At 44.6% G+C, this 26335-nt stretch overlaps 1 protein-coding gene across 1 annotated transcript in view; it reads right to left on the bottom strand.

The window, feature by feature from the left end:
• LOC110489366 (protein 4.1) overlaps positions 1 to 26335 on the bottom strand; it is a 106242-nt gene that overhangs the window by 74895 nt on the left and 5012 nt on the right. Inside the window, 3 exon segments of the mRNA XM_090227465.1 lie at positions 1709 to 1813; positions 4494 to 4784; positions 10954 to 11306. Coding sequence (XP_090083591.1) covers positions 1709 to 1813; positions 4494 to 4784; positions 10954 to 11298 — 741 coding nt within the window. The 5' untranslated portion in view covers positions 11299 to 11306.

Below are 26335 nucleotides of genomic sequence, written 5' to 3'. Positions count from 1 at the left end.
CCCAGTTAGATAATGCTTCGTGACATTATGTTAGCACGCTATCCCCAGTTAGATAATGCTTCGTGACATTATGTTAGCCAGCTATCCCCAGTTAGATAATGCTTCGTGACATTATGTTAGCCAGCTATCCCCAGTTAGATAATGCTTTGTGACATTATGTCAGCCAGCTATCCCTAGTTAGATAATGCTTTGTGACATTATGTCAGCCAGCTATCCCCAGTTAGATAATGCTTTGTGACATTATGTTAGCCAGCTATCCCCAGTTAGATAATGCTTTGTGACATTATGTTAGCCAGCTATCCCCAGTTAGATAATGCTTCGTGACATTATGTTAGCCAGCTATCCCCAGTTAGATAATGCTTCGTGACATTATGTTAGCCAGCTATCCCCAGTTAGATAATGCTTCGTGACATTATGTTAGCCAGCTATCCCCAGGTAGATAATGCTTCGTGACATTATGTTAGCCAGCTATCCCCAGTTAGATAATGCTTCGTGACATTATGTTAGCCAGCTATCCCCAGTTAGATAATGCTTTGTGACATTATGTTAGCCAGATATCCCCAGTTAGATAATGCTTTGTGACATTATGTTAGCCAGCTATCCCCAGTTAGATAATGCTATGTGACATTATGTTAGCCAGCTATCCCCAGTTAGATAATGCTTCGTGACATTATGTTAGCCAGCTATCCCCAGTTAGATAATGCTTCGTGACATTATGTTAGCACGCTATCCCCAGTTAGATAATGCTTCGTGACATTATGTTAGCCAGCTATCCCCAGTTAGATAATGCTTCGTGACATTATGTTAGCCAGCTATCCCCAGTTAGATAATGCTTTGTGACATTATGTTAGCCAGCTATCCCCAGTTAGATAATGCTTTGTGACATTATGTTAGCCAGCTATCCCCAGTTAGATAATGCTTCGTGACATTATGTTAGCCAGCTATCACCAGTTAGATAATACTTTGTGACATTATGTTAGCCAGCTATCCCCAGTTAGATAATGCTTCGTGACATTATGTTAGCCAGCTATCCCCAGTTAAATAATGCTTTGTGACATTATGTTAGCCAGCTATCCCCAGTTAGATAATACTTTGTGACATTATGTTAGCCAGCTATCCCCAGTTAGATAATGCTTTGTGACATTATGTTAGCCAGCTATCCCCAGTTAGATAATGCTTCGTGATATTATGTTAGCCAGCTATCCCCAGTTAGATAATGCGTTTTCCCTTATATCATCTGCATGCTTGTTGAGTTCTCCCTGGTGCACTCGTTTGTGCGTGAGCTGCCTGCTCGCTCAAAATAGTTTAATCTAATCCGTTCTAAACCGTGGCAGCATGTGGTCATTTGGTTTTTGACATGCAAAAGTGAAATAGGTGTATTGATGCTGTTGTTCAAATGCACAGATTGCTTCATATATCCTCTCAATAGAAACCACCGATAGTTTGAAAACTTGGCATCATATTTCTGTCATGACAACTCCAACCACCTCGCGCGCCCCGGGGTTTTCAGCCAATCAGGTGACAACTCCAACCACCTCGCGCGCCCCGGGGTATTCAGCCAATCAGGTGACAACTCCAGCCAATCAGGTGACAACTCCAACCACCTCGCGCGCCCCGGGGTATTCAGCCAATCAGGTGACAACTCAAAAGACACCTCAACTTGTGGGTCACAAAGCAAAAAACAGTTTGGAAACTTTGAGCAACAGACCTTCATGGAGGGCGACTCCCAGATGGCCAGACCGTAGTAGTCTCTCTCCAGCAGGTTGAGGTGGTCACACACCTTGGTGAACAGCTCCACACCTTTGGCATGTTTCTACAGGGAAGAGAGAGATGTCATACAGAGACATAATAAACCTGTCTTTAACTGTGTAGTGAATTGACCATGTTTCTAAAAGCAGGAGAGATACCGTGTCTCCTGAAACTATTCCGACCCACTGACTTTTTCTAAAAAAAATACAAACAAAAAAAATCAAAAATGGATTAAATTGCTTTTTTCCCCTCATCAATCTACACACAATACCCCATAAAGACAAAGCAAAGCAAAAACAAGTTGTATAAAAAAAAAAGAATTGATGAGAAAAATCAACTGAAATATCACATGTACATAAGTATTCACACCGTTTTTACTCAGTACTTTGTTGAAGCACCTTTGGCAGTGAGTACAGCCTCGAGTCTTCTTGGGTATGACGCTACAAGCTTGGCACACCGGTATTTGGAGAGTTTCTCCCCTTCTTCTCTGCAGATCCTCTCAAGCGCTGTCAGGTTGGATGGGTAGCATCATTGCACAGCTATTTTCAAGTCTTTCCAGAGATGTTTGATCGGGTTCAAGTCTGGACTCTGACTGGGCCACTCAAGGACATTCAGAGACTTGTCCTGAAGCCACTCCTGCGTTGTCTTGGCTGTGTGCTTAGGGTCGTTGCACTGTTAGAAGGTGAACCTTCGCCCCAGTCTGAGGTCCTGAGCGCTCTGGAGCAGGTTTTCATCAAGGATCTCTGTACTTTTCTCCATTCATCTTTTCCTCGATCCTGACTTGTCACCCAGTCCCTGACGCTGAAAAACATCCCCACAGCATGATGCTGCCACCACCATGCTTAATTGTAGGGATGGTGCCAGGTTTTCTCCAGGCGTGACGCTTGGCATTCAGTCCAAAGAGTTCAATCCAGGTTTCATCGCACCAGAGAATCTAGTTTCTCATGGTCTGAGAGTCTTTAAGTGCATTTTGGCAAACTCCAAGCAGGCTGGCATGTGCCTTTTACTGAGGAGTGGCTTCCGTCTGGCCACTCTACCATAAAGGCCTGATTGGTGGAGTGCTACAGAGATAGTTGTCCTTCTGGAAGGTTCTCCCATCTCCATAGAGGTAATCTGGAGCTCTGTCAGAGTGACCATCGGGTTCTTGTTCACCTCACTGGCCAAGGCCCTTCTCCCCTGATGGCTCAGTTTGGCCAGGATGCCAGCTCTGGGAAGAATCTTCCAAACTTCTCCATTTAAGAATGATGGAGGCCACTGTGTTCTTGACCTTCAATGCCGCAGAGATTTTTTTGGCACCCTTCCCCAGATCTGTGCCTCGACACAATCCTGTCTCGGAGCTCTACGGACAATTCATTCGACCTCATGGCTTGGTTTTGCTCTGACATGCACTGTCAACTGTGGGACCTTATATAGACAGGTGTGTGCATTTCCAAGTCATGTCTAATCAATTTAATTTACCACAGGTGGACTCCAATCAAGTTGTAGAAACATCTCGAGGACGATCAATGGAAACAGGATGCACCTGATCCCAATTTTGAGTCTCATAGCAAAAGATCAGAATAATTATGTAAATACGGTATTTATGTTTTTAATATATTTGTAAACATTTATAAAAAACTGTTTTCGCTTTGTCATTTTGGGGTATTGTGTGTAGATTAATGAGGAAAATAATTAATTTAATCAATTTTAGAATAAGGCTGTAACGTAAGAAAATGTGGAAAAAGTCAAGGGGTCTGAATACTTTCGGAAGGCACTGTACCCGAAAAAGCCAGTCTAGCAATATATATAGCGCACAGAATTAAAAAGCAGTTGTCGGATATTATTCATTCTAATCAGAAAGGCATTTTACATGGACGATATATTGGAAATAATAGAACACTGGGAAATATCTGGGAAACCAGTCCTGCTATTCATAGCTGACTTTGAAAAGGCTTTTGATAAAATACGGCAGGAGATTATATATAAAAATGCCTGGAATATTTTCAATTTTTGGGAATCTCTTATAAAATGGGTTAAAGTCATGTATTACTTAAAATGAAAATGACTTGTGTCATGCACAAAGTAGATGTCCTAACCGACTTGCCAAAACTATAGTTTGTTAACAAGACATTTGTAGAGTGTTTGAAAAACGAGTTTTAATGACTCCAACCTAAGTTTATGTAAACTTCCGACTTTAACTGTATATGTATGTACATGCAAGTCAAAAGTTTGGACACACCCACTCATTCAAGTTTTTTTTAAAGTTTTTTAAAAAGTTTAAAAACTATTTTCTACTGTACATTGTAGAATAATAGAGAAGACATCAAAGCCTGGCCTCCACAATCACCTGACCTCAACCTAATTGAGATGGTTTGGGATGAGTTGGACCGCAGGGTGAAGGACAAGCAGCCAACAAGTGCTCAGCATATGTGGGAAATCCTTCAAGACTGTTAGAAAAGCATTCCAGGTGAAGCTGGTTGAGAGAATGAGTGTGCAACGCTCATCCTGGCAAAAGGTGGCAACTTTGAAAAATCTCAAATATAAAATAGATTCTGATTTGTTTAACATTTGATTTGTTTTGGTTACTACATGATTCCATATGTGTTATTTCATAGTGTGTCCAACCTTTTGACTGGTACTGAATGAACAAATCGGACAAGTTTATAGGATTTGGCAAGACAGCACAAACCGTCCTGGATCCCCCAGGCTATGTATCCTAGGATTCCAGCGATAATAAAGAATGATTTGATAATATTGGGACTTACATCCAGCTCACACTCATACAGAGTGTCGTCCAGCAGTGTAACTTTAATTTGCATGATCCTGGGTCGACGGGGAGCCTTAGGAGGTTGAGCGTCTTCCTCCGCTATCTTCTCCTTTAGCCCTTTCTCTCGCTCCCCCTCCTCGCCCTCTCTTCCTTCTCCCACTCCCTCAGGGTCCTCCTCCTTTTTCTCCTTCTCCTGGGCACTGTCCTCTTGTCTTTTCTCCTTGTCCGTCTCTCCCCCCTCGTCCTCCGAGTCTTTCTCGGGGTCTTCCTTCTGGTCTACCTGGACAGGCTGGAGGAAAAGACACAAGACACATTTTTAACACATTCCATTTTATATTAATTCCAAAAACACACACATGGACACATTTGCATCTGTGTGTAAGACAAACATGCTTGCTTAAAGCTACACAGAACAAACAACTTTACAAACGACAAAGACATGATATTGATACAGTTGAATTCGGAAGTTTACATACACCTCAGCCAAATACATTTAAACTCAGTTTTTCACAAATCCTGAAATACTAGTAACAATTCCCTGTCTTAGGTCAGTTAGGATCACCACTTTATTTTAAGAATGTGAAATGTCAGTATAATAGTAGAAATATTTTTTTATTTTAACTTTTATTCCTTTCATCACATTCCCAGTGGGTCAGAAGTTTACATACACTCAATTAGTATTTGGTAGCATTGCCTTTAAATTGATTAACTTGGGTCAAACATTTCAGGTAGCCTTCCACAAGCTTCCCACAATAAATTGGGTGAATTTTGGCCCATTCCTCCTGACAGAGCTGGTGTAACTGAGTCAGGTCTGTAGGCCTCCTTGCTCGCACACGCTTTTTCAGTTCTGCCAACAAAATTCCTGTAGGTTTGAGGTCAGGGCTTTGTGATGGCCACTCCAATACCTTGACTTTGTTGTCCTTAAGCCATTTTCCCACAACTTTGGAAGTATGCTTGGGGGTCATTGTCTATTTAGAAGACCCATTTGCGTCCATGTCTCCACGTAATTTTCCATCCACATGATGCTATCTAGTATGTGAAGTGCACCAGTCCCTCCTGCAGCAAAGCACCCCCACAACATGATGCTGCCACCCCCGTACTTCACGGTTGGGATGGTGTTCTTCGGCTTGCAAGCCTCCTCCTTTTTCCTCCAAACATAACGATGGTCATTATGGCCAAACAGTTCTATTTTTGTTTCATCAGACCAAAGGACATTTCTCCAAATGTACGAACTTTGTCCCCATGTTCAGTTGCAAACCGTAGTCTGGCTTTTTTATGGCGGTTTGGAGCAGTGGCTTCTACCTTGCTGAACGGAGTTTCAGGTTATGTCGACATAGGTCTCGTTTTTACTGTGGATATAGATACTTTTGTACCTGTTTCCTCCAGCATCTTCACAAGATCCTTTGCTGTTGTTCTGGGATTGACTTGCACTTTTCGCACCAAAGTACGTTCATCTCTAGGACACAGAACGCGTCTCCTTCCTGAGCGGTATGACGGCTGCGTGGTCCCATGGTGTTTATACTTGCGTACTATTGTTTGTCTAGATGAACGTGGTACCTTCAAGCGTTTGGAAATTGCTCCCAAAGATGAATGAACCAGACTTGTGGAGGTCTACAATCTTTTTTCTGAGGTCTTGGCTGATTTCTTTTGATTTTCCCATGATGTCAAGCAAAGAGGCACTGAGTTTGAAGGTAGGCCTTGAAATACATCCACAGGTACACCTCCAATTGAATCAAATGATGTCAATCAGCCTATCAAAAGCTTCTAAAGCCACGACATCATATTCTGGAATTTTCCAAGCTGTTTAAAGGTACAGTCAACTTAGTGTATGTAAACTTCTGACCCACTGGAATTGTGATACAGTGATAAGTGATATAAGCTGCCTGTAAACATTTGTTGGAAAAATTACTTGTGTCATGCACAAAGTAGATGTCCTAACCGACTTGCCAAAACTATAGTTTGTTAACAAGAAATTTGTGGAGTGGTTGAAAAACAAGTTTTAATGACTCCAACCTAAGTGTATGTAAACTTCTGACATTAACTGTATATATAGGTAAGCTCGTCTATACCATCATTGTTCAGTCTCAGACAATGTCCAGTCAGTTAACACATGATACCTTTACAACCACACACCTAGAGTCATTTAAAAACCATTAACCCGAAGCTCAAACCCAGAAGTTATTAGTCAGGTCAACCGTTCTGGTTCTGCATCTCTACACTTCACTAAGGCTTTGTCTCACACACACACACACACACACACACACACACACACACACACACACACACACACACACACACACACACACACACACACACACACACACACACACACACACACACACACAAAGGCTCTGGCAATGAATAATTCAAGTAGCAATACAGCTAAAAGTAAGAAGAAGAAGTAGAAGGAACAGGGCCTTTATATAACTACTGATCAGGGAGAGGAAGGGAACTAGTTGGACTGGGACCAGCCAGTCAGCAAGCCAGTCAGCAAGCCCGCCCGCCCGCCAGTCAGCCAGCCAGAGACTACCTCAGCTCAGACAAACCTTTCAGAGGAGCCGAATGGAGACTCCCTACACTAAATTAGGGAGTTATTATCAAAGGCATGACCTCAGACAGCAGAGAGCAGAGAGAGAGAGAGAGAGAGAGAGAGAGAGAGAGAGAGACACTGAGACAGAGAGAGAGAGAGACACAGAGAGAGAGAGAGACACTGAGAGAGAGAGAGAGAAAGAGAGAGACACTGAGAGAGAGAGAGAGAGAGACACTGAGAGAGAGAGAGAGAGAGAGAGAGAGAGAGAGAGAGAGATATAGAGATATAGAGATATAGAGAGATATAGAAGATACTTTATGTATTACTGTTGTAGTCTACTGTAGTCTGTAACTTTTTATAAAATACATGACTGAAGTATAGGAAAGTGGTTTGAATAAAGTCCTAACTATTGTGACTATATATAATCACTATTGCTGTCATCAAGCCAAAGGGTGGCTATTTGAAGAATCTCAAATATAAAATATATTTTGATTTGTTTTAACACTTTTTTGGTTACTACATGATTCCATATGTGTCATTTCATAGTTTTGACATCTTCACTATTATTCTACAATGTAGAAAATAGTAAAAATAAAGAAGAACCCAAGAATGAGTAGGTGTTTTGAAGCTTTTGACCGGTAGTGTATATCATCACTATTATGACTATATATTAGTGATGCACCGATGTGACATTTCTGGCCGATACCGATACCGATATCTTCCATGCCAAAAAACCCCGATACCAATATTTCATTTTAGCGGCCTTTTAAAGCATTCTAGTACAGTTAAATAGTTAACACACACACGGACGCAGCGTTCTAAGGCACTGAATCTCAGTGCAAGGGGCGTCACTACAGTCCCTGGTTCGAATCCAGGCTGTATCTAATCCGGCATTGATTGGGAGTCCCATAGGGCAGCGCCCAATTGGCCCAGCGTCGTCTGGGTTTGGCCGGGGTAGGCCGTCATTATAAATAAGAATGTATTCTTAACTGACTTGCCGAGTTAAATAAAGGTTACACACAAACACACACACACACACACACACACACACACACACACACACACGCACACATACACACACACATACACACACACCACACACACACCACACACACACACGCACACATACACACACACACACACACACACACACACCACAAACACACATACACACACACCACACACACACACCACACACACACCACACACACACACACACACACACACACACACACACACACACACACACACACACACACACTGACCAAAAAGTAATTTTGTTACGTTATGTCCCCGTATGTCCCCATTACCAGTAAAACATCATCAAAACCTATTTCTTTCACTTACTCTCTGTGCTGTTTCATTGTTCATTTGTTCAGTCGTTTCATTCTCAACCAGGATTTCTATGGAACGCAGTTTGGGTCTTTGCGTGTCTAAAAATACACTATTTAACAATATTTGATGTGTCAATCAGAACCTGAATATGACTGCACGCCACATAATAATTTAACTCGTTCATCATTTTTTTATGTAGTTATTACACATTGATTACACTATCACTCGTATTTCATATGTCACAACGATTCATCGATACGTATGCTATGATGCTGTATGCTATGATGCTGTATGCTATGATGCTGTATGCTATGATGCTGTATGCTATGATGCTGGTAATGTTGTCTCTCGCACCTACAGTGCTGGTCATAAAAAAAAGCTAGCTAGCTCATGGATGCAAATAATGTTCTTCCCCAAAAACATAGTAAAACTAATAATCTATTTCAGTAGCTATAGTTAGCTAGCTAACTATATAGCTAGGTGTCATCATCTAAAATAACTCTGATTTATAAGACAGTTCTTATTTGATTAATGGTGGTCGGACCCATCTATGTGAAGCTAGCCACAACAAGGATTAGCCACAATAGTGGACTTTGCGGTTTGCCTTCAAAATAAAAGTATGACATAATTCTACTATTTGTATTCATTTGCACCACTGTCAATGACATACTTTTATTTTGAAGGCAAACCGCAAATTCCACTATTGTGCCTAATCCTTATTGTTGCTAGCTTCACAACACATAACCCGGTCCGGTCGAGCCTCACTAGCGAGATGAAGCTAGCTGGCTGCTTATAACGTTAGCTTTGGGCAACAGGTTTAAGTAGCTGGCTAGGTATTTATTTTCATGAACTGAAGTTCAATATCAACAGGCGAACAACAAGTGGTAACCTAGCTAATACTTACTCACGAGGATTCCTAAATCATTGCTAAGAATAATGAAAATGACTGCAGTTTTTTACTGGTCATTGTTTTCATGTTGGCCGTATTGGTGCTAGCTAGGTACTAAGCTAAAGCTAGCTAGGTACCAAGCTAAAGCTAGCTAGGTACCAAGCTAAAGCTAGCTAGGTACCAAGCTAAAGCTAGCTAGGTACCAAGCTAAAGCTAGCTAGGTACTAAGCTAAAGCTAGCTACCCCAGAAGTTGCGGTCAAACAAATTATGCTTTATTACCAACGCGGTACCGGAAACACATCATTCATGGCCGGTGTTTGCAGATTTTATTGTACCGCTTTGACAGTGCTACTGTATCTTTTTTGACACGCAAAAACCCAAACGGTGTTCCATAGTATGTATGTCGTGAAGCTAATAGCAGTGACGCTATTACTGTGTAACTCTGGTAGGACAACATCGGAAAAATAGCGCACTTGGCAGTGTTAACCGGTGCTCGACCAGTCGGCGAAAGCCAACATCACCCACGACAGAGAACGGTTGATTGTCAAGGGCAATGAATTCTATTATCTTGGCTTTAATGGATTTCGCCTTTGAGTTGTCTCGCTGAAATGTTCTTACTCTTTCAAATGACTGCTGGACTTGTTGGCTGCTCCATCCACACAGCAGACATTGTGGGCTAGGTTAGGAATGCTGTGGTGCACGTATAGCGCAAAATGTTACGTTGCGTCATTATGTCATGTACCTACGTTATATAGGTATGCACGTCAGCTTTGACATCAGTTTTGCACATTGGGCATTAAACTAGACATCCGATCCAAAATGTCACCGATATATCGTGCATCCCTACTATATATCCTCACTATTGTGACTATATAACCTCACTATTGTGACTATATATTCTCACTATTGTGACTATATATCCTCACTATTGTGACTATATATCCTCACTATTGTGACTATATATCATCACTATTGTGACTATATATCCTCACTATTGTGACTATATATCCTCACTATTGTGACTATATTTTCTCACTATTGTGACTATATATCCTCACTATTGTGACTATATATCCTCACTATTGTGACTATATATCATCACTATTGTGACTATATATCATCACTATTGTGACTATATATCCTCACTATTGTGACTATATATCCTCACTTTTGTGACTATATATCCTCACTATTGTGACTATATATCCTCACTTTTGTGACTATATATCCTCACTTTTGTGACTATATATCATCACTATTGTGACTATATATCCTCACTATTGTGACTATATATCCTCACTATTGTGACTATATATCCTCACTATTGTGACTATATATCCTCACTATTGTGACTATATATTGCCATAACGTTGTGCTTTGAACCAAAGGAAAGGCTTTCCTCAAGCCACATCACAAACACCACAATCATTACTCATTCATGCACGTCTGTTCTTACTCACTTCACATAGCAGTTTGAAGACTCCTGTAATTCAGAGCACTGTAAATCCAGCACAAAACACCTACCACTTACCACTGAAGAGCACATTCATCAACTAAAATCAACATCATTTTGCACTCTAGCTAAGCAGTAGCTAAGAGTCCTCAACCACACACACTGCTATTAAACATGTCCTCGTCAAGCCTAACCCTACAACAACACACAGTCCCAGTATGACAGCGTAGCAGGAGTGATAGGCTCTCACCTGAGCCTCGTTGCTGCTGAGTGAGTGCAGGTCGAGGTTCTGATCCCCCTCGATCCTGAGCTCCGGCTCACAGTCAGCGATGGGCGCCTTGGCTTCACCCCCGACCCCTCCTTTCTCCCCCTTCTCTCCCCCGTCCCCCTCGCACTGAGACCTCCTCTTCAGGAAAGAGGAGAAGAGTCGCGAGAGGCCACGGTCGGCCGAGGTGCGCTGGCGGGGTCTCAGCTGCACCTCCTCCTGGGGTGAGGAGGGCGAGCCGGGGCTTAGGGGCGTGGCCTGATGCTGCTCTGCCTCCTGCTGGCTGGGCTTCTTTTGCTGCTGTCGCTCTGTCGCCTCGTCTGTCGTCATGGCAACAGCTGCATGGGGAAAACAACCAGGGAAAATGGTCCATTATGAAGAGATTTGGTCAGGTAGTTTACCTAGGATTGGAGCCTATGTTATTCAATTGTTGGTAATATAGTCATTACACTACAGGTCATCATCGTAAGGTAGTGTGCCGTCTAACCTCTTCCTTGTTTCTAGCAGATTCTTATTGTGACTTTGTATTTGTCCTTTAAAACTTCTTATGGCTGCCATCCCGTTAACGGGATCGATATGACAACAGCCAGTGAAAGTGCAGGGCGCCAAATTCAAAACAACAGAAATCTCATAATTAGAATTCCTCAAACATACATATATCTTATACCGTTTTAAAGGTAATCTTGTTGTTAATCGCACCACAGTGTCAGATTTCAAATAGGCTTTACAGCGAAAGCACCACAAACGATTGTTAGGTCACCACCAAGCCACAGATAAAAACAGCCATTTTTCCAGCCAAAGATAGGAGTCACAAAAAGCACAAATAGAGATACAATTAATAATTTGATGATCTTCATCAGATGACACTCATAGGACATGTTACACAATACATGTATGTTTTGTTTGATAAAGTTCATATTTATGTATAAAAATCTGAGTTTACATTGGCGCGTAACAGTGATATTGCAGAGAGCCACATCAATCTTCATCAGAATGCACTCCCAGGAATCCTAGTTCCACAATAAATGTTTTATTTGTTAATAATAATAATAATAATGTCCATTACTTATGTCCAAGTGGCTACTTTTGTTAGGGCGTTAAGTACAGAAATCTGGACCTGCTCGTGTAGGTCCAGCCGAACATCGGTCGAAATGTTCAAAAAGTTATATCACAGGTCGTAGAAACATTTCAGACTAAGTATAGAATCAATCTTTAGGATGTTTTTATCATAAATCTTCAATAACGTTCCAATCGGAGAATTCCATTGTCTGTAGAAAAGCCAGGTCGCTCTCATGTGAAATGCGCGTGATCAGGACCTGGCTCTCTGTCAGACCAATGACTCAAAGAGCTCTCATCCGGCCCCACATCACAGTAGAAGCCTCATTCAAGTTTCTAAAGACGGTTGACATCTAGTGGAAGCATTAGGAAGTGCAACATAACCAATATCCCACTGTGTATTCAATAGGGCTGAGTTCAAAAACTACAAACCTCAGATATCCCACTTCCTGTTTGGATTTTTCTCAGGTTTTTGCCTGTCATATGAGTTCTGTTATACTCACAGACATCATTCAAACAGTTTTAGAAACGTCAGAGTTTTTTTCCATCCAAATGTACTAATAATATGCATATATTAGCAACTGGGAATTAAAATGTTAAACCTCAGACAGAACAAGGTCACCTATTAGTTATTATTCCATTAAATCCCAGGCAGCCATTTATGCTACAAATGCCCAGGGAGAGGGGAGAGGAGGAGGGAGAGAAGGAAATAGAGGAGAGATGAGGGAGAGGAAGGAGGGAGAGGAGGGAGAGGTGAGAGGAGGGAGAGGGGAGAGGAGGAGGGAGTGAAGGAAGTAGAGGAGGGAGAGGAGAGATAGGAGGAAGGAGAGGAGGGAGAGAAGGAAGGAGAGGAGAGATAGGAGGGAGAAGAAGATGGAGAGGAGGAGGGAGAGGAGAGATAGAAGGGAGAGGAGGGAGAGGAGGAGGGAGAGAAGGAAGGAGAGGAGAGATAGGAGGGAGAAGAGGTGGGAGAGGAGGAGGGAGAGGAGAAGGGATAGGAGGAGGGATAGGAGGGAGAGGAGGAGGGAGAGGAGAGGGGAGATGAAGGAGAGGAGGCAGGAGAGGATGGAGAGGAGAGGTAGCTATTATTATTATTATTATCATGGAGTGGTGGTGTGATCTGGAGTGGGCCTTTACAGACCCTCATCTCTCTCTCCCCACCCTCTGACGCTGCATGCTGGGCAGGGGTCACCATGGCAACGCCGGCTTTATTAGGCCCCAGTCATGTCATTGTGTTGGTGGAGTTTCCATGCTGCTACTGTTGGTGATTCAGCATGGGAACATCATGGGGACATCATGGGGACATCATGAGGACATCATGGGGACATCATGAGGACATCATGGGGACATCATGGGAACATCATGGGGACATCATGGGAACATCATGGGGACATCATGGGAACATCATGGGACATCATGAGGACATCATGGAAACATCATGGGAACATCATGGGACATCATGAGGACATCATGAGGACATCATGGAGACATCATGGGAACATCATGGGGATATAGAGCAGGATGAGTGACCAGCCTCTAAGAAGACCAGGCCTTGCCACTACTACCAGTCATTTTAGTGTTAGTAAGCAATATTCTATTTCTATTCTATTCTAGCTGTATTTCTATATTCTATATTCTAGCGGTATTTCCAATATTATAGCTATATTCTATTACATAAGAAAAAAAACATCAAACTTAATTACAGAATTCTTTAATTATCTCAGATTCCTTCTGACTATTTTGAGGAATTAATACTGGCTTTGTTCCTATGGTGTCTCATGAGGGACAAACATCAGTAACTGCCACATTGAACCACACCCCCAAGACTGAAATCAATTTTTTCTTTAATGAGCAACAGAGAAACATGTGGAATTGGTGCGTTCAGTCGCTCTTTAATCATGGAGCCCCAAATCAGTATTTCCCACCCTCCTGGGGTTGACTGACACAGTCCTGCCGAGCCCAGCACTACCCAGCCTGATAGTGGTACATCTAGTTGCTGCCCTATGACAGGGCCATATCTGTCAATAACAGCAGCACACAACTAGACCGGTCCAAAATCTGTGCTGGCTTGCCAATGTGTGACCATAATATCTGTCAAGACAGCACAGACAGATCTGGGACCAGGCTATAGCAAATAACCTTCAGTGTTCTGCTTTCGCTTGGCTCTTTCCTGAGTCATTGTCTAGTCTAGTCACAGTGTGTATCTACTATCTACTCAGTAAGAACAAGCCAGAACAATAGTGGACCGACTCACAAGGGCTCTTCAACAACGAATAATACAGTGAGGCTCCACAGTTCAGAGAAAGGTGAGGAGCAGTCCGTTGATTCAATCAGACGCTCACAAGGAGATCTCAGGGGTACGTCCCAAACAGCGCCCCATTCACTATGTAGTGCACTAGGACCTCATAGGGGCTCTGGTCAAAAATAGTGCACTACATCAAATCAAATTTTATTGGTCACATACACATGGTTAGCAGATGTTTATGCGAGTGTAGCGAAATGCTTGTGCTTCTAGTTCTGACCATGCAGTAATATCTAACAAGTAATCTAACAATTTCACAACAACTACCTTATACACACAAGTGTAAAGGAATGAATAAGAATATGTACATATAAATATATGGATGAGTGATGGCCGAACGGCATAGGCAGGATGCAGTAGATAGTATAGAGTACAGTATATACATATGTGGTGAGTAATGTAGGGTATGTAAACATTATATAAAGTGGCATTGTTTAAAGTGACTAGTGATACATTTATTACATCCAGTTTTATATTATTAAAGTGGCTAGAGATTTGAGTCAGTATGTTGGCAGCAGCCACTCAATGTTAGTGGTGGCTGTTTAACAGTCTGATGGCCTTGAGATAGAAGCTGTTTTTCAGTCTCTTGGTTACTGCTTTGATGCACCTGTACTGACCTCGCCTTCTGGATGATAGCGGGGTGAACAGGCAGTGGCTCAGGTGGTTGTTGTCCTTGATGATCTTTTTGGCCTTCCTGTGACATCGGGTGGTGTAGGTGTCCTGGAGGGCAGGTAGATTGCCCCCGGTGATTCGTTGTGCAAATCTCACTACCCTCTGGAGAGCCTTACGGTTGTGGGCGGAGCAGTTGCCATACCAGGCGGTGATACAGCCCGACAGGATGCTCTCGATTGGGCATCTGTAAAAGTTTGTGAGTGTTTTTTGTGACAAGCCAAATTTCTTCAGCCTCCTGAGGTTGAAGAGGCGCTGCTGCGCCTTCTTCACCACGCTGTCTGTGTGAGGGGACCATTTCAGTTTGTCCGTGATGTGTATGCCGAGGAACTTAAAACTTTCTACCCTCTCCACTACTGTCCCGTCGATGTGGATAGGGGGGTCCTCCCTCTGCTATTTCCTGAAGTCCACAATCATCTTCTTTGTTTTGTTGAACTTGAGTGAGAGGTTATTTTCCTGACACCACACTCCAAGGGCCCTCACCTCCTCCCTGTAGGCCATCTCGTCGTTGCTCTTAATCAAGCCTACCACTGTAGTGTCGTCTGTAAACTTGATGATTGTGTTGGAGGTGTGCATGGCCACGCAGTCGTGGGTGAACAGGGAGTACAGGAGAGGGCTGAGAACACACCCTTGTGGAGCCCCAGTGTTGAGGATCAGCGGGGTGGAGATGTTGTTTGTACCCTCACCACCTGGGGGTGGCCCGTTAGGAAGTCCAGGACCCAGTTGCACAGGGCGGACGAGTTTGGAGGGTACTATGGTGTTAAATGCTGAGCTGTAGTCGATGAACAGCATTCTAACATAGGTATTCCTCTTGTCCAGATGGGATTGTGCAGTGTGATTGCGATTGCGTCGTCTGTGGACCTATTGGGGCGGTAAGCAAATTGGAGTGGGTCTAGGGTGTCAGGTAGGGTGGAGGTGTAATGATCCTTGACTAGACTCTCAAAGCACTTCATGATGACGGAAGTGAGTGCAGTTACCTTAGCTTTCTTGGGAACAGGAACAATGGTGGCACTCTTGAGCATGTGGGAACAGCAGACTGGGATAGGGATTGATTGAATATGTCCGTACACACACCAGCCAGCTGGTCTGCGCATGCTCTGAGGATGAGGCTAGGGATGCCGTCTGGGTCGGCAGCCTTGCGAGGGTTAACACATTTAAATGTTTTACTCACGTTGGCTGCGGTGAAGGAGAGCCCACAATCCTTGGTAGCGGGCCGTGTCGGTGGCACTGTATTGTCCTCGAAGCGAGCAAAGAAGCTGTTTAGTTTGTCTGGGAGCAAGACATCCGGGTCCACGACGGGGCTGGTTTTCTTTTTATAGTCCGTGATTGACTGTAGACCCTGCCACATACCTGTTGTGTCTGAGCGGTTGAATTGCGACTCTACTTTGTCTCTATACTGACGCTTAGCTTGTTTGATTGCCTTGCGGAGGGAATAGCTACACTGTTTGTATTCGGTCATGATTCTCGCCTTGCCCTGATTAAAAGCAGTGGTTTAGCGCTTTCACGGGAATAGGGTGCCAATTGGGACGTAGCCCAGGTCTACCGTTCAGCCTCTCTCTGCTCTGTCTCCTCCACTCTCAGCTGCTCAGTAGTCAGTAGAGCCATAATTACCTTCATCACTATAATCGTCTGATTGCCAGTCTTTAAACAGTGACTCCCCCTATAGCGCTGCTCATGGGCTCAGAGCATAGGCAATAGGCTATAGACTAACCAAGTAGAACATTGGGTCATTCTCCTCTTATTATAGTGCAGTAGACATATTAGGTCTGCATTACATTACTTTACATTACATTACTTTACATTACTTTACTTTACATTAGTTTACATTACTTTACATTACATTACATTACTTTACATTACTTTACTTTACATTAGTTTACATTACTTTACATCACATCACATTACTTTACATTACATTACTTTACATTACTTTACATCACATCACATTACTTTACTTTACATTACATTATTTTGAACACTGCAAAGAGAGTGCTGAATTCTGAAGCACACTACTATAACCCTTCTGTGTGTGTCTAAATGAGTCGCTTTGAAAAAGGGTTGGTGGCAAAGACGAAAACACAGGAAGTGTCTACTTCCTGCATTATCAAAAGTGACACCTCGGTCTTCTGTCCATGGTGTGTGTGAATCACAGGAGGTTGGTGGCAACTTAATTAAGAGAGGACGGGCTCGTGAGCAAAGTCTGGAACGGAATCAGCGGTACGGTATCAAATAGATCAAAAAACGTGGTTTCCATGTGTTTGATGCCATTCCATTCACCGTTACTATGAGCCGTCCTCCCGTCAGCAGCCTCCACTGGCGTTGATGTGTGCTACGTGTGTGCGTGTGTAATGTGTATGCGTGTGTGAGTGGTTAAAAAACTACTACACAAAGATACATTTCTGTGGTAAATAGCTTGAAGGACAAAGAACCAGTTCAGAATCTCAGATTAGTTGTGTCATCATCATGCTAGCTATCATGGCGCCTTCGTTGGTTTCCTGTTTTCTTTGGCTGCTGACACACAATGAGCCGGGAAGATGTCCAATCAAGATCAGGCAGGATGACTGAGTTTGTCAGTTGGCTAATACCCCCGATGGTGTCAATATGAGAACTGCCCGCTTGAATTTACGTCCCCACGCCTGCAGCATACCACAGTCATGTACTAATTACACTGGCTTAGGCACACAGAGAGAGGATGGTGGCCAGCTTAACTTGATCCTGCTGAGGCCTATGTATCCTGTTGCTGCTTCCCCTGACCAGTAACACCACTCTACTGACTACTGCTTCCCCTGACCAGTAACACCACTCTACTGACTACCGCTTCCCCTGAACAGTAACACCACTCTACTGACTACTGCTTCCCCTGACCAGTAACACCACTCACTGACTACTGCTTCCCCTGACCAGTAACACCACTCTACTGACTACTGACTACCGCTTCCCATGACCAGTAACACCACTCTACTGACTACTGCTTCCCCTGACCAGTAACACCACTCTACTGACTACTGCTTCCCCTGACCAGTAACACCACTCTACTGACTACTGCTTCCCCTGACCAGTAACACCACTCTACTGACTACTGCTTCCCCTGACCAGTAACACCACTCTACTGACTACTGACTACTGCTTCCCCTGAACAGTAACACCACTATACTGACTACTGCTTCCCCTGACCAGTAACACCACTCTACTGACTACTGCTTCCCCTGACCAGTAACACCACTCTACTGACTACCGCTTCCCCTGGCCAGTAACACCACTCTACTGACTACTGCTTCCCCTGACCAGTAACACCACTCTACTGACTACTGCTTCCTCTGACCAGTAACACCACTCTACTGACTACTGCTTCCCTTAACCAGTAACACCACTCTACTGACTACTGACTACTGCTTCCCCTGACCAGTAACACCACTATACTGACTACTGCTTCCCCTGACCAGTAACACCACTCTACTGACTACTGCTTCCCCTGACCAGTAACACCACTCTACTGACTACCGCTTCCCCTGACCAGTAACACCACTCTACTGACTACTGACTACTGACTACTGCTTCCCTGAACAGTAACACCACTCTACTGACTACTGCTTCCCCTGACCAGTAACACCACTCTACTGACTACTGCTTCCCCTGACCAGTAACACCACTCTACTGACTACTGACTACTGCTTCCCCTGACCAGTAACACCACTCTACTGACTACTGCTTCCCCTGACCAGTAACACCACTCTACTGACTACTGCTTCCCCTGACCAGTAACACCACTCTACTGACTACTGCTTCCCCTGACCAGTAACACCACTCTACTGACTACTGCTTCCCCTGACCAGTAACACCACTCTACTGACTACTGCTTCCCGTGACCAGTAACACCACCCTACTGACTACTGACTACTGCTTCCCCTGACCAGTAACACCACTCTACTGACTACTGCTTCCCCTGACCAGTAACACCACTCTACTGACTACTGACTACTGCTTCCCCTGACCAGTAACACCACTCTACTGACTACTGCTTCCCCTGACCAGGTCAAAGAGCCCAATGGAGGTCAAAGAGCCCTATGGAGGTCAAAGAGCCCTATGGAGGTCAAAGAGCCCTATGGAGGTCAAAGAGCCCAATGGAGGTCAAAGAGCCCTATGGAGATCAAAGAGCCCAATGGAGGTCAAAGAGCCCTATGGAGGTCAAAGAGCCCTATGGAGGTCAAAAGTGGTGCACTATAAGGAATAGGGTCCCATTTGGAATGCATCCCTCCACCTCCCCACAGCCTTCGACCTGTCTAACTCCTACCAGTTTCATGTTGCAAGTTCAGCTAGGAATCCACAGTAAACGGATTCCATATACAGTCGTCAGTGAAGTCAGAGGGATAAAGTTAGGGTCTTCCGGTAACTGTTTAGATTCTATTCAAAACACACGTGAGCATCGAATACTCCACAAATATCCATCCACATTGACGGGGCTGTAGTGGAGCAGGTCGAGAGCTTCCAGTTCCTCGCTGTCCAAATCAATATGGACTTCATTAAAATGGTCCACACACCCACACAGTCGTGAAGAAGGCGCGATAGCGATAGCGCCTCTTCCCCCCTCAGGAAGTTGAAAAGATTTGGCATGGGCCCTCAAATCCTCAAAAACTTCTATAGCTGCACCATTGAGAGCATCTTGACTGGCTCCCATCACTGCTGGGTGTGGAAACTGCACCGCCCTCGATCGCGTGGCGCTACAGAGTGTGGTGAGGACAGCTCAGTACATCCCTGGGACAGAGCTCCCTGCCATCCAGTACCTCTATATCAGGTGAAAGGAAGGCCCAGAAAATTGTTAAAGACTCCAACCCCCCAACCCATAGACTATTCTCTCTGCTTCTGCACGGGTACCGGGACCGGTGCATCAAGTCTGACACCAGTGGGCTCCTAAACAGCTTTTATCCCCAAGACTTAAGACTGCTAAATATGACCCTGCATTGACCCTTTTATTTTTGCACTGACTCCATTGATGACTTTTTGCTAATCCAATCCGTTTTCCACGTTGATTCAACGTCATCCCATTGGGTCAGAGGAGAGGAGTTCTTTGACATGAGGGCTTTGACCTTTGCCCTGTTTACCAGGCCATAACACACGCACACTCTGACTCCGAAATAGCGCCCTTTTCCCTATGTAGTGCAGGATTTTTTTTGACCAGGGCCCATTTGGTAATCCATAGGGCTCTGGTTCAAACGTAGTGCACTACAAAGGGAACAGGGTGCTATATTGGGACGCACCCACACTCACTATACAGACCTCCTACCACCCACACTCACTATACAGACCTCCCACCACCCACACTCACTATACAGACCTCCTACCACCCACACTCACTATACAGACCTCCTACCACCCACACTCACTATACAGACCTCCTACCACCCACACTCACTATACAGACCTCCTACCACCCACACTCACTATACAGACATCCTACCACCCACACTCACTATACAGACCTCCTACCACCCACACTCACTATACAGACCTCCTACCACCCACACTCACTATACAGACCTCCTACCACCCACACTCACTATACAGACACCCCACCACCCACGCTCAATATACAGACACCCTACAACCCACGCTCAATATACAGACACCCTACAACCCACGCTCAATATGCAGACACCCCACCACCCACACTCAATATACAGACACCCTACCACCCACGCTCAATATACAGACACCCTACAACCCACGCTCAATATGCAGACACCCCACCACCCACACTCAATATACAGACACCCTACCACCCACGCTCAATATACAGACACCCTTCAACCCACGCTCAATATACAGACCTCATACAACCCACGCTCAATATACAGACACCCCACCACCCACGCTCAATATACAGACACCCTACAACCCACGCTCAATATACAGACACCCTACAACCCACGCTCAATATGCAGACACCCCACCACCCACGCTCAATATACAGACACCCTACCACCCACGCTCAATATACAGACACCCTACAACCCACGCTCAATATGCAGACACCCCACCACCCACACTCAATATACAGACACCCTACCACCCACGCTCAATATACAGACACCCTACAACCCACGCTCAATATACAGACACCCTACAACCCACACTCAATATACAGACACCCTACAACCCACGCTCAATATACAGACACCCTACAACCCACGCTCAATATACAGACCTTCTACAACCCACGCTCAATATACAGACACCCCACCACTCACGCTCAATATACAGACACCCTACAACCCACGCTCAATATACAGACATCCTACAACCCACGCTCAATATGCAGACACCCTACCACCCACACTCAATATACAGACACCCTACCACCCACGCTCAATATACAGACACCCTACAACACACGCTCAATATACAGACATCCTACAACCCACACTCAATATACAGACACCCTACAACCCACGCTCAATATACAGACCGCCTACAACCCACGCTCAATATGCAGACACCCCACCACCCACACTCAATATATAGATACCCCCCCACCCACGCTCAATATATAGACATCCTAACCACCCACGCTCAATATACAGACACCTCACCACCCACACTCAATATACAGACACCCTACCACCCACGCTCAATATACAGACCTCCTACAACCCACGCTCTATACCATCCTACAACCCACGCTCAATATACAGACACCCACCACCCACGCTCAATATACAGACACCCCACCACCCACACTCAATATACAGACACCCTATAACCCACGCTCAATATACAGACACCCTACAACCCACCCTACAACCCACGCTCAATATACAGACACCATGCCACCCACGCTCAACCCACACTCAATATACAGATACCTTACTAATGAATGCATCAAATGGAGTTTAGTTGATACACTCCCTCACAGCAGGTCAGAATGTTATCTACACGGGGATAAGCATGGCAAGATCTTCCACTGGAACTGACTATGTGTCTGTACCCATTCTACCATTCTGTCCCATTCCCTCCATTCTGTCCCATTCCCTCCATTCTGTCCCATTCCCACCATTCTGTAACATTCCTTCCATTCTGTCCCATTCCCACCATTCTGTCCCATTCCCTCCATTCTGTCCCATTCCCTCCATTCTGTCCCATTCCCACCATTCTGTAACATTCCTTCCATTCTGTCCCATTCCCTCCATTCTGTCCCATTCCCACCATTCCTTCCATTCTGTCCCATTCCCTCCATTCTGTCCCAGTCCCTCCATTCTGTCCCATTCCCACCATTCTGTCCCATTCCCTCCAGTTTGTCCCATTCCCTCCATTCTCTCTAACTCCTTCCATTCTCTCGCATTCCTTTCATTCTGTCACATTCCCTCCATTCTGTCACATTCCCTCCATTCCCTCCATTCTGTCCCATTCCCTCCATTCTGTCTCATTCCCTCCATTCTGTCTCATTCCCTCTATTCTGTCCCCCACGGTATCCAATTGAAAGAACATGTTTTGTTTGGATACTATAGTATCAATGGACCAATGGCAGCTCAATGAATGTAGAACAGCTCTTGGATAATGAAGCAGAAAGGGTACTTCAGATACTGAGGGAACAATGAAGGGTCCAAGGGCCCAGATCTGGGACTCAACATGAGGGAAGTGTATTCATATCATTAGAGAAGAGGTCTGTTTTAATACACGCTGTGTGTGTTTGATTAGAATCACAGTTCAGGGGGAGCAGTATTTCTACAAAGTTTTCAGATACAGAGTACCCCTGAGAGTTCTGCGAGAGTCGCTTACAAGGCAATGTTTGGGAAATCAGCTGGCAGCGAGAGAGAGAGAGAGAAAGAGAGAGAGAGAGAGAGAGAGAGAGAGAGAGAGAGAGAGAGAGAGAGAGAGAGAGAGAGAGAGAGAGAGAGAGGGAGAGAGAGAGACAGAGAGAGAGAGAGAGAGAGAGAGAGACAGAGACAGAGAGAGAGAGAGAGAGACAGAGAGAGAGAGAGAAAGAGAGAGAGAGAGACAGAGAGAGAGAGAGAGAGAGAGACAGAGAGAGAGAGAGAGAGAGAGAGAGACAGAGACAGAGAGAGAGAGAGAGAGAGACAGAGAGAGAGAGAGAAAGAGAGAGAGAGAGAGAGAGACAGAGAGAGAGAGAGAGAGAGAGAGAGAGAGAGAGAGAGAGAGAGAGAGAGAGAGAGCGAGAGAGAGAGAGAGAGACAGAGAGAGAGAGAGAGAGAGGTTTGCAGCCCCCCAGGAAGTGAGAGAAGGAAAGGGCTAATGCCCAGTGCTGCATGAAGCTGGCAGAACAGTAGAGAGGAAACTACTGATGGAACTAGAGGTATTCGCGGGACCACCCGAACCCAGACCACCACGACTGGGTTGGCGCCGGATTTCTGTAGTTAACCCTCGGATCAGGAGTAGGGTCCTCCTCTGTGGCCTCAGACCTTAGGTCTGTGTGAAAATATGAAATACCAACCGGACACGAAATTAGATTTGAATAGTTTAGTTCTTAAACAACATAAAGGCAAATTTGACACTTTTACATTTTAGTCTCTTAAATAATTGTCGGGGGGGGGGCTCTTTCATTACACCAAATATGTCCAAAAATTATTTTGTGACAAACAGCATATCCGCTTTGTGAAAACTAACTGCACTCTGCAGGTGACAAGGGACGTTTTTCGATGTGAAAAAGAAACTGAAGGCAAAAGACTGGAGGAAAAAATGGAGGGAAAATACTCTGCATGAAGTTATGTAGCCTCAGTAAAAGGTTATGTAGCCTCAGTAACAGGTTATGTAGCCTCCGTAACAGGTTATGTAGCCTCAGTAACAGGTTATGTAGCCTCAGTAACAGGTTATGTAGCCTCAGTAACAGGTTATGTAGCCTCAGTAATAGGTTATGTAGCCTCAGTAATAGGTTATGTAGCCTCAGTAACAGGTGATGTAGCCTCAGTAATAGGTTATGTAGCCTCGGTAATAGGTTATGTAGCCTCGGTAATAGGTTATGTAGCCTCAGTAACAGGTAATGTAGCCTCATTAATAGGTTATGTAACCTCAGTAATAGGCCTATTGTTCTCCATGGTAGGCTATATGTTCTCTACTCCAGACGGTAGGCTATATGTTCTCTACTCCAGACGGTAGGCTATATGTTCTCTACTCCAGACGGTAGGCTATATGTTCTCTACTCCAGACGGTAGGCTATATGTTCTCTACTCCAGATGGTAGGCTATATGTTCTCTACTCCAGACGGTAGGCTATATGTTCTCCACTCCAGACGGTAGGCTATATGTTCTCCACTCCAGATGGTGGGCTATATGTTCTCTACTCCAGACGGTAGGCTATATGTTCTCTACTCCAGATGGTAGGCTATATGTTCTCTACTCCAGACGGTAGGCTATATGTTCTCTACTCCAGATGGTAGGCTATATGTTCTCTACTCCAGACGGTAGGCTATATGTTCTCTACTCCAGATGGTAGGCTATATGTTCTCTACTCCAGACGGTAGGCTATATGTTCTCTACTCCAGACGGTAGGCTATATGTTCTCTACTCCAGATGGTAGGCTATATGTTCTCCACTCCAGACGGTAGGCTATATGTTCTCCACTCCAGATGGTAGGCTATATGTTCTCTACTCCAGACGGTAGGCTATATGTTCTCTACTCCAGATGGTAGGCTATATGTTCTCTACTCCAGATGGTAGGCTATATGTTCTCTACTCCAGATGGTAGACTATGTTCTCTACTCCAGATGGTAGGCTATAGGTTCTCCACTCCAGATGGTAGGCTATATGTTCTCCACTCCAGATGGTAGGCTATATGTTCTCTACTCCAGGTGGTACGCTATATGTTCTCTACTCCAGATGGTAGGCTATATGTTCTCTACTCCAGGTGGTAGGCTATATGTTCTCTACTCCAGACGGTAGGCTATATGTTCTCTACTCCAGACGGTAGGCTATATGTTCTCTACTCCAGATGGTAGGCTATATGTTCTCTACTCCAGGTGGTAGGCTATATGTTCTCTACTCCAGACGGTAGGCTATATGTTCTCTACTCCAGACGGTAGGCTATATGTTCTCTACTCCAGATGGTAGGCTATATGTTCTCTACTCCAGATGGTAGGCTATATGTTCTCTACTCCAGACGGTAGGCTATATGTTCTCTACTTCAGATGGTAGGCTATATGTTCTCCACTCCAGACGGTAGGCTATATGTTCTCTACTCCAGATAGTAGGCTATATGTTCTCTACTCCAGATGGTAGGCTATATGTTCTCCACTCCAGACGGTAGGCTATATGTTCTCCACTCCAGACGGTAGACTATATGTTCTCCACTCCAGACGGTAGACTATATGTTCTCCACTCCAGACGGTAGACTATATGTTCTCCACTCCAGACGGTAGGCTATATGTTCTCTACTCCAGATGGTAGGCTATATGTTCTCTACTCCAGATGGTCGGCTATATGTTCTCTACTCCAGACGGTAGGCTATATGTTCTCTACTCCAGATGGTAGGCTATATGTTCTCCACTCCAGACGGTAGGCTATATGTTCTCTACTCCAGATAGTAGGCTATATGTTCTCTACTCCAGATGGTAGGCTATATGTTCTCCACTCCAGACGGTAGGCTATATGTTCTCCACTCCAGACGGTAGACTATATGTTCTCCACTCCAGACGGTAGACTATATGTTCTCCACTCCAGACGGTAGGCTATATGTTCTCTACTCCAGACGGTAGGCTATATGTTCTCTACTCCAGATGGTAGGCTATATGTTCTCCACTCCAGACGGTAGGCTATATGTTCTCCACTCCAGATGGTAGGCTATATGTTCTCTACTCCAGACGGTAGGCTATATGTTCTCTACTCCAGATGGTAGGCTATATGTTCTCTACTCCAGACGGTAGGCTATATGTTCTCTACTCCAGATGGTAGGCTATATGTTCTCTACTCCAGACGGTAGGCTATATGTTCTCTACTCCAGATGGTAGGCTATATGTTCTCTACTCCAGACGGTAGGCTATATGTTCTCTACTCCAGACGGTAGGCTATATGTTCTCTACTCCAGATGGTAGGCTATATGTTCTCCACTCCAGACGGTAGGCTATATGTTCTCCACTCCAGATGGTAGGCTATATGTTCTCTACTCCAGACGGTAGACTATATGTTCTCTACTCCAGATGGTAGGCTATATGTTCTCTACTCCAGATGGTAGGCTATATGTTCTCTACTCCAGATGGTAGACTATATGTTCTCTACTCCAGATGGTAGGCTATAGGTTCTCCACTCCAGATGGTAGGCTATATGTTCTCCACTCCAGATGGTAGGCTATATGTTCTCTACTCCAGGTGGTACGCTATATGTTCTCTACTCCAGA

This window comes from Oncorhynchus mykiss, chromosome 30 (genome assembly GCF_057628025.1).
Source record: "Oncorhynchus mykiss isolate SJ-2025 chromosome 30, ASM5762802v1, whole genome shotgun sequence".
Classification (NCBI taxonomy): Eukaryota; Metazoa; Chordata; class Actinopteri; order Salmoniformes; family Salmonidae; genus Oncorhynchus; species Oncorhynchus mykiss.
The sequence above is the reverse complement of the archived record's forward strand: the minus strand, read 5'-3'. Positions and strand labels throughout refer to the sequence as shown.